The sequence below is a fragment of the Lupinus angustifolius genome, unplaced genomic scaffold (assembly GCF_001865875.1).
Source record: "Lupinus angustifolius cultivar Tanjil unplaced genomic scaffold, LupAngTanjil_v1.0 Scaffold_134_26, whole genome shotgun sequence".
Classification (NCBI taxonomy): Eukaryota; Viridiplantae; Streptophyta; class Magnoliopsida; order Fabales; family Fabaceae; genus Lupinus; species Lupinus angustifolius.
In genome coordinates, this window is record NW_017725413.1 from 28501 (window position 1) to 43640 (window position 15140).

General features: G+C 32.0%; 1 protein-coding gene across 2 annotated transcripts; it reads left to right on the forward strand.

Moving 5' to 3' along the window:
• Positions 1–5470: 5470 nt before the first annotated feature.
• Positions 5471–13659, forward strand: LOC109340068 (putative 3,4-dihydroxy-2-butanone kinase). Of its 2 annotated transcripts, none has more exons than XM_019577637.1 (20): positions 5471–5685; positions 6814–6887; positions 6965–7028; positions 7273–7385; positions 7485–7532; positions 7892–7963; positions 8050–8139; positions 8379–8552; positions 8925–9008; positions 9447–9502; positions 10054–10184; positions 10258–10350; positions 10578–10642; positions 11715–11858; positions 11964–12004; positions 12166–12249; positions 12336–12409; positions 12490–12602; positions 12685–12780; positions 13271–13659. In XM_019577637.1, exons 1-20 carry the CDS (start codon positions 5646–5648, stop codon positions 13394–13396), a joined length of 1782 nt encoding a protein of 593 aa, XP_019433182.1. In that variant the 5' UTR covers positions 5471–5645; the 3' UTR covers positions 13397–13659. The 2 variants fall into 2 exon arrangements, with proteins under 2 accessions (XP_019433182.1, XP_019433184.1); XM_019577639.1 differs by having other exon boundaries at positions 12737–12780; positions 13271–13319.
• Positions 13660–15140: the final 1481 nt, after the last annotated feature.

Genomic DNA, 15140 nt, shown 5'->3' on the forward strand with positions numbered 1-15140 from the left:
AAGACAAATTGATTATGCCACTCAAACCTTCTTGATAACTAACTTCTCAAGAAATTAAAATCATGAGGGGATTTCCATGGAAATGACCAAATAACTCAATCATCTCATTGAACACTCTTAAGCAGTTATATACTCTGGAATTGATTGTTTATTTATCTAAAAATGATTTTTCTAATTTAATGGATCCATGGAAATGATTGCTAGTCCTATATCATTAGAGTTTCAAAGTTACTTGAACTTTATGAACTAGAACATTTATACTTATGCTTAGATTTAAATGTTTACATATAAGGTATGAATCACAAGTAATTGCTTTAAAAAAATTTATGGGTTTCTCTCTATTTAAAATATAATGTTTACTAACACAGTCACTTTCAAGTAACTGTGTTATCAATGTTATTAGTCTAAAAGACTTCAACATCAGTGATAAATATGAATAATTGGATCATTAACCTCTTGAAACGTAGGATATTTAGATTTGCCTCTTAGTAGAGATAATTGGTAGAGAAGGTATCAAATTCTTAAATATGGATTATCTTATAAGTAGGAGCATTGCTTGATGCTTTCAAACATACCAAAAAGAGGATGTTTCTGAATTCAAAAGATTGATAAAAGCTTAGTCATTTCAACCATTACCTTTTTTGTGGAATGATTGGCATCTTAGTGGAATTATGCATTTAACTTATACTAGTAATCCATAAGCTTCAATAACTTACACGCAATAGTTTATGGTATATATTGTAAAAGGTTACTAGGCTAAATTAGTTAAATCATACAAGATGCCTTGGAAGATATATTGTGAAAGCATTCAGATTTAGAAATTCCACAATTTTAGTGCTAGGTGGCTAACAAAAAGTGCCTTTGGCCTTAAGCTTGAGTAACATCAGAATCTAAGGTGGAATTTTAGGGATCAACCTTATAGAGATCACCATAGTCACAGCTTCATCTATAGTTTAAGGGAAAAGGTTTTCTTGTGCAACAAGTTATACTAGGAAAGAGTAGTGCATCATCACATAGTTTCAAATTTTCAATTATACTACCCATAGAATGAAAACTGTTATATTCCAAATCATATGGATATAAGATAAAGCACAGTTATATATACTTCAGGCATGGAATCAAATCATATGGATATATGTAAACAGGTATATATGGTGCAAATCATAAGAAAAAGCATTGTTACAGGTTTTAGAATGCAGCATATCAATTACTGAACATACTTTGGAATAAATAAAATAAATGAGCACCTACATGACCATAACTTTTTTTATTACAAACTTTGTACAGGCACATTCATTTTTTTTTTAGATTTTTTAACAGGAGAATAATACTATGTAATCACAATTATTTGAGAATAAAGTTAAAATTTGATTTTTCTTTTGTTAGCATTGTTTTTAATTAGTATTAATAGAATGGAACTTATAAAATATGGACATAATTTGAATCATTGTAAAAGAAATGTTATAATGGGAGCATGAGAACATATGAAAAGTGTAAGCGTAACAAATATGATTGTTAAATGGTAAGTTTGATTTTTAAAAGAATAACAGACTGAACATCACGAAATTGATTGTTTAATATTTGGTAACTTTGGTCACTAAAATAATCATATGAAGTACAAAAGTGGGTGTCGTGGTTTATTACAATTTAAAGGATATCATAGTAAATTTTATTTCTCTAGTTTATATGACATATGCAATATCAAATGATGATATATAATATAAAAATGTTGGAGCTATGCGTCAACCACCAAATAATATATACGACAAAAAATTGTTCAATGCTATGCCTCAGTCAATGCACTTCTCTTTTTCAAATCAAACCGATGAGTAAAGTGACACAACCCTGTTGTACAGAAGGCTTGGACTGAAATGAAAAAAGTTATTTACATAAAAAATGACAAAAAATATATTAACAGTTCAATGTTTTTGGTTAGCTTGATTAATGGGCCAGTAAAAATGGGTCAGCATTTAGAGCTTGCTTTGGGATGGACCTATGGGTGAAAATAGAAAACTTTTTGCGTGGAATCAACTCAGTTGCGCCATTCAAACCGATATCATTTTCCAAATTGGGCCGTCAAGTCGATTGTGTTGTAGGTGTGATCAAATAATATGGTATGGTAAGGGAATGAAACAAACCCAATACAACATGGGTGAGTCAAGACTTTTTAATCACGGAAAAAAACGACTAGAGAAATTATTCTTGTTCTTTGGTACATAGGATAAAAATGTCATTACATTATATTAAAGGGTAAAAATGACACATTATATTATGTTTTGTTTTTTTGTGTACTTTCCTCTTTAGTACTAAAGATAATTCTTACCCATTATTTGAGTTTAATTTCAGAATTCATGTATGTGAAAAGATAAAGTTGGAAGATATTGTACTATAGTTGGGGAATTAGTCTTGCTTATTAGGTATGAAGGTCTTGTGTAAATAAACAAGTCGTTTGGCAAATAGAATCCAAGCTGCAATTCCAATTTCAATACTACCAAAATTGAAATTGGATTATTATGGCAACTTTTGTTATGGGAAAGAAAAATCATCTTTTACATTAAAGGAAAAGAAAGAAACCAAAAATATGGGAAATAATGTGGGTAAACAATAAAGGTGCTCTATTATTACATTTGAACTAGAAACCTTATGCACAAGTATATAATGCGCAAGAAATCTTAGAACAATAAGGGTGCTCTATTATTACATTTTCTCTCATATCTAATAAACCAACAAAGAACAAATGAAGAAAAGATGACAGATTTTGCTCCTTAGTATAGTACAAACAAGTGAGGAAAAAATAATCAAATCTTAGTTAACTATTAGCTAAGGAGACCTAGAAATCAGATTAAGAATAGGGACTTAGAAGCAACATGCCATCCAAACACGTACATGAACATGAATATCACATTCCTATATTGACATGTTGAGAAGTAAACATCTAATGATGTCCCAGGTGTTATGGAGTTGCTAACATTTCTTACTTATTATAGTACAAACAAAAGCCATAAGAGTTTCTATATTTTTCAAATTATCAGCTAGGTGCATTTTCTAGAACAGAACAAAAACTATCACGGGGGAAAATGACAAAATTTCCTCATTATTCATCAAACTTCACTGAGCTAATTCTAGTGTTCTTTCTACCTTTAGGAGAATCTGGGTATTGTTCTTAACAGGAAATGAAGGTATTTTGCTACAACCCAACTTCAAACACACAAAAAACTATAAAATTACATTAAAAATGAGCACTTAGAAGCAGCCAAAACATCTAAACACAAATACTTTTGTTACTTCCATTCCTACATTGCCATGTTGAGAAATAACACATGCATTGCCATGTTGAGAAATAACACATACATTGCCATGTTGAGAAGTACACACATAGAAAGCCGCTTCTCCATAACCGATGGGGAGTGAAGAGTGGGACAACGGTTAATGGGAATTTCACAAAAAAAAATTAAATTAAATTAAAGTTTTTTTTGTTAGAAGAGAGGATTCTGGTAAGATAAAATAGATTTTCAGTTTTGTTTTGTTTTACTTGTTGATTAACTAATAGGTTAAAGTTCAAGTGATTTTATATGCTAGTACTCATGATAAGTAATAGTAAAATAAAGAATGGGAATACATTTAATATTTGATAAAAAATATTTATTACTCATGACAATCTTATCCAATGAAATTAATATTGTTCCTGTGAAGAAAGTTTGTAATTCAAACAAAAACAAAAAAATATGTTTAAAGACCATCCAATAATCTCCATTAAAAATATATGGAAAGAATCACTTAACTTTTAAAAGTTTTTCCTCTAACTATTTATTAATCTCTTTTTTAGTTAATCAGTTTATTTAGCATGCCATCTATTAATTTCAGCAAGCTAGTTGATTGGGAGAAATGATTTTAATTAGCTTTAACTTCATCAAAACCAAATTAAGTTTGAGAAGAAAAAAATGTATGCACATATGTGTAAACTAATCATTTATTATTATCGACTTTTCAAAAAAAATCAAATGAATGATAAATGATATAATAAGTATATATAAATGATATAATAAGTATATATAAATGTGAATTGATATTACATTCATTGAGTTTTACATAGAGCAGTAGAGACGTATGTTTAAAAAGTAATCAAATGTTTTCAATACGTTGAAATAATGTTTGAAAAGAACATTTAAAACTAATATAAGAATTGTTTTTAATAACATAAAGTTATTTGATTGATTATCTTGTTATATAGTTTATCTATCTATATCTATACTATATATAAAAGGAAAATATGATATAGCTACTATCATGATATGATTTTCATTTTCCTATTTTTGCCTTTTATATTTTTTATCTATACTATATATAAAGGGAAAACAAGATATAGCTACCATTATGATATAATTTTCATTTTTCTATTTTTGACCTTTATATTTTTTAATTTCTATAAAAAATATCCTAATAATTATATGTGACCACCACAACATATTAACCATTTTCTCACCTTAATTTAACAATTAAGATAAAAACAAAAAAATATAATATAAAGTGCATCTATAAAAATTACAATATAAAGTATATTCAATATAAAAATTATTCCAATCCACCAAAATAAAATATATAAAACTTAAATAATAGTATTTATAAAATACTTTGACATTAGTATTTTATGATATCATTGTAAAATTATAATCTTTCCTTTGTTATTTATACCATATTCTTGATTATTCCTCTCTTGCTCTGTTCAGTACATACAAAGGAGAGTGTTTGAGAGTAACCTTTTCCTTCTAACAAAATAACTGCCTTATATATCCGCAGTCGTTGTTACTCATCATTTACCCTGGATCCCATTAAAAAATTTCATTTAATTAAAAATTATTAAAATAAAAATTATTATTTTGTGAAATTTGATTAGCTAGAAATATGATGACTCTCTCTTTATCCCCAACGGAGGATCCTTGTTTGAGTTTTACTATATAAATTACTACATAAATCAAATGATATCATAATAGTTTTTCATAAAATATGTTAATAAAAAATATATGACTATCTATTTATAAATTTTATACATTGTAATGACATTATTCACATTTAATTATTATTTATTCTTCAAAAAATAATAATAAAATCAATAATAAATTATATGATAATTGTAGGTTGAGAATATATAATAAATGTTATGCTTTATTCTTAAAGCACTGCTTTCATTTTTCTTATTCGGTTTGTGATTTTGTTCTTTTTATGTGTCTATAGATTCATCTAACTTCTTCATAAAAATCATTACTTAAGATGAACTGTTCATAAAATTAAAATATTGATATAGAAGACATAACTTTGTAGTAAAAAACGAGGGGATTTTGGATTTGGATAAAGCAAAATCGCATTATTTATTCATTTTATTATTGTATTTTGAATATTAAATATATTTTTCGTGTTGTGACAAGCAACTATAAACTCCATTCTGGCTTTCTTTCTCTCTGTGTATATAAAGAGCCACCCACACCTCACACCATACCAACAACTAACAACAACAACTCTTCTTCATCCTCTCTCTCTCATTTTATAAATCATTATTCCTATTACATGCAAAACCGTTTCTAGGGTTTTCACTTTTTCTACCATCGCTTTTTCAATTTCCGTAACCGTTGTTCTGATACATCATTTCAATGGCATTTCCAGCGAAGAAGCTCATCGACGATCCTAACAGTACATTTCTTTCTCTCCATCTCTCTGTCTATCTATTCCTTTCATGTTTTTGTGTGCTTTGTTCCGTTCAATTTCTTACTGTCGATGCGATTTTTGTTAACTTCAACTGTTAAAATCGAGAATCGGCTTGCTCTTGCTATTTTCTTTGTCGTAGAAGAATTCGTCTTCATGTTTGTGTTATTGCGTTTAATGCTTTCAGTTTTGTGCATTTTGTTGACTTCGTGTTTTTCCTTGGACCTGAAATGTTTTGGCATTCGTGTTCTACTGGATCACAACTGAGTTTAAAATGAAGGAAATCGATGTTTTTCTTGTGATTTTAAGTCTCAGTTCGAGTATTACAATTAACGTGAAAATATTAAATGTTAGATTCCTTACACTGTTACCACTGGAAAGCAGCATTGTGCACTCGAGGAGAATTCAACTTGGTGTTTGTGTTGTCGCGTTTAACTATTTTGGTTTTGTGCATTTTGTTGACTGCCTTTTCTTTACTTTTAGCATTGAGTTTGAAAAAAGTTCGTATGAAAAGGTCATAGGATTGAATTTAAGTTTTCTTTTTCAGAAAGTAAAATGTTAGATTCCTTATTTTAGAGAAGGTTAAAAGGTCATCAAAATTAATGTAATTGTTTTTTTTATAAATAAACTGTTCCATTTCAAAGGTTATGGTTCAATTTGATGAAGTAAAATGTTAGATTCCTTCTTTTTGAGAAGAAGATTAAATGTCATAGAATTGAATGTAAGTGCTTTTTAAAAAAAATAATCTTTCAGTTCAAAGTTTACCATTCAATTTGAGAAAGAAAAATATTAGGTTCCTTCTTTTTTTTAACTGTTTGAACCAGAATTGTTATAGTGTTGTTTGACTAAATCTTACTGACCTTAAAATCAAGGGGAAAGAGGGAAATCATTGCTTCTATCATTATCTTTCAATGATTCGCTGTTAGTTATTTATTGTTTTACTTCAAAGATTGTGATGAAATGTCAGAAGATGATGGATGTAGTATTAGTTGCATTCCTATCTAATGCTTTTGTGTTGTGATAGACAAAAGGATAATGAAGAAACAATCATTTCGATTCTTGGTTTTTTTGGAAGCTAAATAATTTCAGCATTTTCCCCCTCAATTTGATTTGCAGATGTTGTGACTGAATTCATTGATGGTCTTGTGGAGACATATCCTGGTTTACAGTATTTAGATGGCTTTCCTCAGGTGATTTACACACTATGCAGAACTTTGACTGTTTGTATGCATGACAGTTCCTGAAGTTTTTCTTTGTTGGAATGCAGGTGAAGGTTGTTTTGCGTGCTGATGTTGCTTATGCAACATACGATAAGGTTGCAGTAATATCAGGTGTGCTTCCATTTATTGAAGATTTTCCGGTTTAATTTCTAGGATTTGCATTATTAGGATTCACATAAAATCATGTAGGAATTGTCATTTTGGGTGAACGGGCAGAACTGTGAAAGTATGATATTTGACCCTGTTAAACATATATGAATGGAACATCTTGGAGTGATTTTGCAACTTCATTTGTTCAATAATCACTTAGTTTCATTAGGAGAATTATTGTTTAATCTCACTTTTCATGTTACAGGGGGAGGAAGCGGCCACGAGCCTAGTCATGCTGGATTTGTGGGAGAAGGAATGCTGACTGCAGCCATCTGTGGAGATGTCTTTGCTTCTCCACCAGTTGATTCAATTTTAGCTGTATGTTTACTTGTTACTGGAAGTGATGTGTATATCACCCTTTCAGTTATAGATATATTGATCTCTTTTATAATTCTATTATGATAAAAAAAAAATTAGGGGATACGAGCTGTAACCGGTCCAATGGGATGTCTTCTGATTGTAAAGGTATTATTTGTTTTTTTCCTTCTGTGATACTTTAGCACTTTGGCATGTTGCGTACAGTTTTTAACATCAATTTTTTGGATTAGTATGTGTTGATGAACTATACACAAAAATTGTTGTCTTCATTTATTAAGACAATACATGGTGCAAAGACTTGAAAGTAAGTTTCTTTGTTACAAAATTCTTGACACTATGTACCCCCTCTTCCAAGAAAAAAACTAGATGCCCTCTGAAATCAACCAAGACATGAATAACATATACGATGATAAGTGTGGTTTTTACACAAGCATGGTCAGTTCACTTGGAGTCATTAGGATTTATTTGTTTCTGGATTCATAGTGTTCGAATTTGGATGTTGATAGAACTATACTGGTGATCGCTTAAACTTTGGTTTGGCTGCTGAGCAAGCAAAATCTGAAGGCTATAAAGTGGAGGTATGTTTAGCTGGCAGTTGTTTACTCCTTGTACTTCAAATATTAATATAATTATATAAAGTTGGACATATATTTTGCTATTGCAGACTGTCATTGTTGGGGATGATTGTGCGCTACCACCACCTCGAGGGATTGCTGGAAGAAGAGGTTTAGCAGGGACTGTTCTGGTTCATAAGGTTCCTTCACAAAGCCACTTTTGTTTTTTTACGCATTCTGTTTGCCCCCCTGCATATAAATGCCATTTTAAACCAGGATTTTTTATGCCAACATATGAAGGTACTATCTGACGTGTGTCTTAATACAAATTTTATTCTGTTTGAGATCAGCATTACATATATCATTATATAAGCATATTTTATAAATTATACTGCCAGGTTGTCATTTACTTGCACATTTTTTGTTTTGAGTGAGGCAGGTTGCAGGAGCTGCTGCTGCTGCTGGCCTTTCTCTTGCTGATGTTGCTGCTGAAGCTAAAAGTGCATCTGAAAAGGTCGGGACCATGGGTGTTGCTTTAACATTGTGCACACTTCCTGGTCAGGTTACATCAGATCGTTTGGGCCCAGGAAAAATGGAGCTAGGTCTTGGAATTGTAAGTTTCCTACAGCAAGAAGCCTTCTTAACAAGAAAAAGTATAAAATTGGAGTTGTAGTAATAAAAACTTGTAACTTTTAAGTTTTTATATCCTCAATTATGTTATATTCTTTCTGTTATTACTTTTCTGTGGTTTTCAGCTCATGGCACTAGGAAATGGAAATACCTTTTTCTTTACTCTTCTCTTCACTTTTGTGGATTTCTTATCTCGTTTCTTTGTACTTCTCTTCCTTTTCTTTATATGTCATTCTTTCATATAAATGCTACACAGGAGTATTTGATATTTATCTCCCAGTTGAAGTTTGTTTACTGCTTTCATTTCTCATTTAAATTCCAAATTATGCTGATTACAGTTGCTACTTTTTTACAGCATGGAGAACCTGGTGCAGCAGTGGCTGATCTCCAGCCCGTGGATGTGGTGATTTCTTATGTTCTGAAGGAAATATTGTCCACGGTATGCCACAAAATTGTATGGAGGGCTCTCGGTTGAATTACTTATTAACCGGGAATAAAATGCTCTCATAACATGTAGTGTGCCATCACATCATCAAAGAATAAGGGAAATGCTAGTGGGTGTGATCAATGGACTTCTCTCTCTCTCTCTATATATACATATATATATACATTATGATATGACTTCTCTCTGTATGTGACATGACTCGTACTCTTGTTTTTTTAATTTCTTTTCTTTTCTTCGTATTTGTATATTAGTCATGATCGTTTTGACATTGAATTTACTAACACCTTGATACATTATCTACTTATCAAAAAATTACCCTTGCTTCAATGGGAGTGCCTTAAGTATATAGCTGTTGTTTTTATGTCCTTGTATGCAGTGTAATTAGTTTTCTTTTAATGAGTTACACTACTTTCCTGTTGGTGATGTTTCCAGGAAACAAACTATGTTCCAATCACTCGAGGTGGTAGAGTGGTCCTCTTGGTCAATGGGTAGGTTCATGAATATTATATTTGCTTAAAAATTCTTTGTTTAAGAACTAACTGCTCTGAAATATTCTTATATTTTTGTTGGACATTGAGCACCATTCTATAAAAACTTCCACACACACATATTTGCGTGGTATTAGTGCAGTAAGCTTCATGTTATACAATGTTCAACAAAGAAGAGATAGCATCACTACAAGAGAAGCTATATGCAAAAACAATTTTACTTTGACTTTTCAATAATCAATATTATAAGAAATATATTGCCTTTTATTTGGATAGCATAATTCATCAATCTTTTGAACTGTCTTTTTTAAATCTCTATCTTTAAGGTTCTCTTCTATCTCTGTAAATTCTTATTATAAAAAATGCATGTATTTTCTTGCTAGCATGTCATGGTTAAATATATCTTCAGTTTTCCTAACTCTGAACTACATAATTCAATTTCAAATATTTTTATCTTAAATTATTATATTGATGTTCAGGATTGCTTTTGACCAGAAATGTTTTTTTAAGAAGGTTTATTATTAACCTTCTGCATGGTTCTTCAACTGCAGGTTAGGTAGCACTCCTTTAATGGAACTAATGATCGTGGCAGGAAAAGCGGTTCCAAAATTGCAGCTGGAGCATGGACTGGCTGTTGATAGAGTTTACACAGGGTCGTTTATGACTTCTATCGATATGGCAGGTTTGTTGCCATATAATTGTTATCAGTTATTCTTTGCGATCCAGTAAGCTGACCTGGTTAGCATTTGTTGCAGGTTTCTCAATTTCTATCATGAGGGCTGATCCACCTATTCTTCAACGATTAGACGCAGCAACTAAAGCACCGTATTGGCCTGTTGCAGTTGATGGTTGGTAATTCGCTTTAGTTATATTATTCGATCAATTCCATTTCATATATAATTCAGAATGCTTTATTACTGTTATTATGTATTATTATTTGTTAATAATCTGTATTGTCTTAGTAACAACATAGGTTTATTCTCTCTGAAGTGTATATTCAACTGTAATATTGATGCAGGCAAAAATTATTTTAATTACTTGTTCACTGAACTTTTGAAGTTATTCTTTCTTGAAGGTAATCGCCCGCCTGCTAAGATTCCTATTCCGGTTCCCCCGTCTCTATTAGCAAAGAGTGACGAGGTAAATATGTGAATATGTGACATTTCCCTTCTGTGACATGTGATAATTGTGGATTCTTATCATGTGAATTCTTAGTCAAAATTAAATAAGCATCACATGACTGGATAAAATTGTGGTTTTTCTGTTAGCTGCTAATCAGACTAGCATTTGATTTGGTTTATGTTTGGTATGACCTTATGAACTTTGTCAGCAACTTTACATCTTCGTTGTTTTTGTTAGTTATGAAATTTTCACAAACTTCTTAATAAGACGTTTCTAGCTCATAAACATTGGAAGAACGAAAGCATATTTCATGTGCATGTTAGTATCTCAGTTAATCATGTCTAGGCTTCACTTGGTTCACAAAAATTAGCATTCACAACAAACTTCCTCAACTTGTTTAATAAATTTTCTTGATATTGATGCAATATTGATGCACCTGCCATATATTTCTGTACTTGCTTTGGAGCATCTGTCATCTGGCCACTTGTTTCATATGTAGCTAACATTTGTACTTCCTCAAGATTATGTCATCTTCCTCTCCCATGCTCATACATATGTAAAAGTTTGGAGCGAGTTCTGTATTTAGGGTGAAATTCGTGTTGTGAATATGAATTTTTGTATTAGGTTTATATTTAATTTAATGCAATAATAGTTTTTTTAAAAACAGGTAAAAATTGTCAAAATCAAGACTACCTGCATCCAACCAAATCCCTAGTTTAATTGTTTTTGGTATTTTTTTTTATCTACATCAATCTAGCTGTCTTACTCTGTAAGTGAAGGGGTACAAGTGCCTCAGTTGGTGAAAAAACATATAAGTTGCATTGTTGGTATATAAATATTCCTTCAAATTTCACTGAGTTATGTTCTTTTATGCAGCTCATTTCTTATTTAATGATGATGCTCAAGACTCCTTAACATTTTTTCTCTCCTTGAGGGATCTATTAGCGGACCTCATCTAGTGAGATTAGGGCTTTGATGTTGTTGTTGTAGATGGAAACACATACTTTGCTGTCAGCATTTTTTGTATGTTTTCTTATTTTTGAATATAACTTGTGATATCTGATTTCCGTATTTGCTTTCTTTATATAAGCCACGGAGTCGTCCACTGCAACTAAATGAGCAAGGCCAAATTCTTGAGGCAGCCATTGAAGCTGCTGCAAATGCAATTCTAAATCTTAAGGACAGTCTAAATGAATGGGACAGTAAAGTTGGTGATGGTGACTGTGGCTCTACTGTGAGTCCTATCCTCAATATTGTCACCTTATTCATTTTACAACTGTTGATGTATCATGTGCATTACTAACTTACTGTTGTGCTATATTGGGATTCTCTTCTATAGATGTATAGAGGTGCAAAAGCAATTCTCGAGGACATCAAAAAGTATGTTTTTGCTCTACCATAGATATATTGTTGGTTGGCTTTCTTAAATATAACCACTAAGTATTAGTGCTAGTATGTTAAGTTTGTCAGCAGTCAGTTATTTTCTCATGTATTGAAATCGTAATCGTAGTTTGACCTAAACTGCTATTAATTCTTCACAGCTACCCTCTGAATGATGCTGCAGAAACTGTCGGTGAAATTGGATCGACAATTGGAAGAGCTATGGGAGGAACAAGTGGGATCATGTATTACACCATTCTTGTGCCTTGTTTGAAGTTAAATTGTCAATGCTGTCTGATTATTGTCACTTTCTGACTATTATTCTTTTCAGATATACAATATTTTTTAAGGCGGCATATACACAACTGAAAGCAAGCCCACGTTCTGATGCCACTTCAAGGCAATGTGAGAATATGCTCTCCTTTTCCCTTTTTATTGTCTTAATTGTTTGGACTTGCATTCATCATATGAGTATATTGATTCAGGGGCTGAAGCACTCACAGCTTCTATTGCTGCTGTAAGTAAATATTGGGGTGCTAGTGCTGGTTACAGAACATTGCTAGATGCCCTCATTCCAGCATCGTTAGTTCTTCAAGAGGTGTTGATACTAGCTGTTTATTTCCCTTCATTATTTCTATGGGACTTATTTTACTGTTACTCACTATGCTTTGGCTTTGCAGAAACTTGATATTGGTAATGATCCTTCCACTGCTTTTGTCCTTTCTTCTGAAGCTGCATTAGCTGGAGCTGAGTCAACCAAGCACATGCAGGCACAGGTGACAACTTGTTACGGATTCTTCTTTATAAACTGAGAGCTTTTTTGATGTAGGGTAATAGATTCCTCCCTTATAATTGACTGTTTAGTTTTATCTTATTTAAATTCTTTACATCAGTGAAGAAAGTTCTACATTATTGTTGTCACTTTTAACATGCAGTTAAATATTTTACATTATTAGTAAATTAAGTGCTACATTATGATTCTTTGATAGTGTAATTCTCATTACACTGTTGGTAGGAAAAAATTAACCCTATTATTAGTATGTAGGATGTGGCCATTTTAAGTAAAATTGGTTTGTTAATGGTAACTATGGGTTTATAGAACTTGTAAACAAGAAGAGAGGACCTAAACAACTTTAATATTATCAATTCATGTTAGTAGGTGACTCAAATGGTATTAAAAGTGCAACAGTTGTACCAGACGATCATTCCATATTTTGATTCTTTGTTTGGGTATTACTAGTGTATCTGATGAAGTAGCATATGCAGGCTGGGCGTTCTACTTATGTGTCTGCGGAGATTCTGTCATCAGTTCCTGATCCTGGTGCAATGGCTGCTGCTTCATGGTACAGAGCTGCAGCTTTAGCTGTGGAGGAAAAAAAATACAAGAGTTAGGAGACATACAATGCTCTTCATACAATTCTTGTTTATGCGGATTTAGCCAAGTTTTGTTCCTGAGTTTGTATTCCTGTAACCATGTATTCCTGTAACCATTAGGTTCTCCGCTTATGTCTTTATGCATAATGCTGAGAGGGCGATTGAGAGACAGTTTTATATGTCAAAATTCAAAGTGGATGTAAATTTGAGCACTTGATGACTTGTCAGACTACAATGGACAATAATACCCATTTAAATAGGAGCTTATGATTGCAATTTTCGAGGTTGGTCTATTGATTATCAGTTCAATTTTATGTGCAGCTTGATTGCTGCTGTTAAAAATGCTCGACTAGCTTGATTCCCGCATACCTGTCTGTGGCTGAGAATCTGTTGAAATTATGCCTGTATGAAAATTGTTTGATTAATATGCAAACCCATTAAGTGGAATTTGGTGGAAAACTCATTTGAGAATATGAAATGTCATTTGGTAGATTTGGAAATAAAAATGCCTAGGAGAGCATGTTGTTATTTGTACTTTTTTAAATATTAATTCCTTATTCTTAATCCCATTTTTCTTGGCAATATTGCATGAAAGGACTAGAACAGAAGCATGAAATTTTGCAAAGCAGTGCAGTTTTTGGAAAGTAATTAGCGTGAGTGGTCCATTTAGATGTTAGTGGGTTCTGAGTTTGTGCAAAACAGCTGCGTCTTCGTGCATTTTACTCTCCCACCAACCCCAACCGAATAGAACATAGTCTGCAAAGAACCTAGTGTAACGTGGTTTTATTGTGCCCTCTCACATTGGCACTTTTTCATTGAAGGGTAAGTTCATGCAATCATATTCATGTGCAGGTTTTGAAAATTGGTCCGCTCTTTAAGCCTAGTGGTGGTTCTGGCATTCCACTCATTTATGGATTTGAAGTTTTGAACTTTTCCCTTTTTGTTTTAAAAGTTTTTTCCTAAAATATTTTGAATACAAAAGAAGATAACCTAAATGCATGTTAGTCCCTCTAAACTCAGGTTTTTATCATTATTTAACTTCCTATTTCCTAGGCCGTATCACCATTTTTCATTCAAAGTTAACTTCAAAGACCAAAACCTAAACTAAGCCAAAAGATATGGACCACATCGGAAAAAACTACCGTCACTAATTTAAGATAAAACATTTTTATACGGATAAAAAAACATATTTAATCCTTATTTTATTAAGTCATCAACTCATAGTCAATTTTGAACCCATTACAATAATTTCATCACAGATTAGAGTTTTAACGTCTTCTAGCCCGATTTTTCACAATTTATAACATCTTCACAGCAAGTCTTAAACTAAAAGAAATAAGGAAAAGCTTTCAATAGTGGTGGGGTTGTGACTGTGTTAACCCTATAGAACCACAAATTATTGAAGGATACCCTCATTGTACTTGCACATATTTAAAGGGTACTCTACCCTCTCAACAGCTAGTGGTTAGGTTGCAATTAGTGAGTGCATGCATGTGCTGTCTTTTCCTTTGTCCCTAATTGTAAGAGAGACATCCTGAGTATACTGGAAACATGGCAAGTGGTTTCACCAAACTATGGTCTTGTCTCTGGTTCTAGGCAAACATTTTAGTTTCATATTTCATTGAATCTTGATATTGCCTTTCACAGACACTTTTAGCTAAAGTAAGATCATCTCATGTTTCACATGGTATAGGTATGACACAGTGTGAGTTACCAGAGTGGGAGCCATTTCTATCTTCCTTTCTTGTGGAAGAAGGGACAT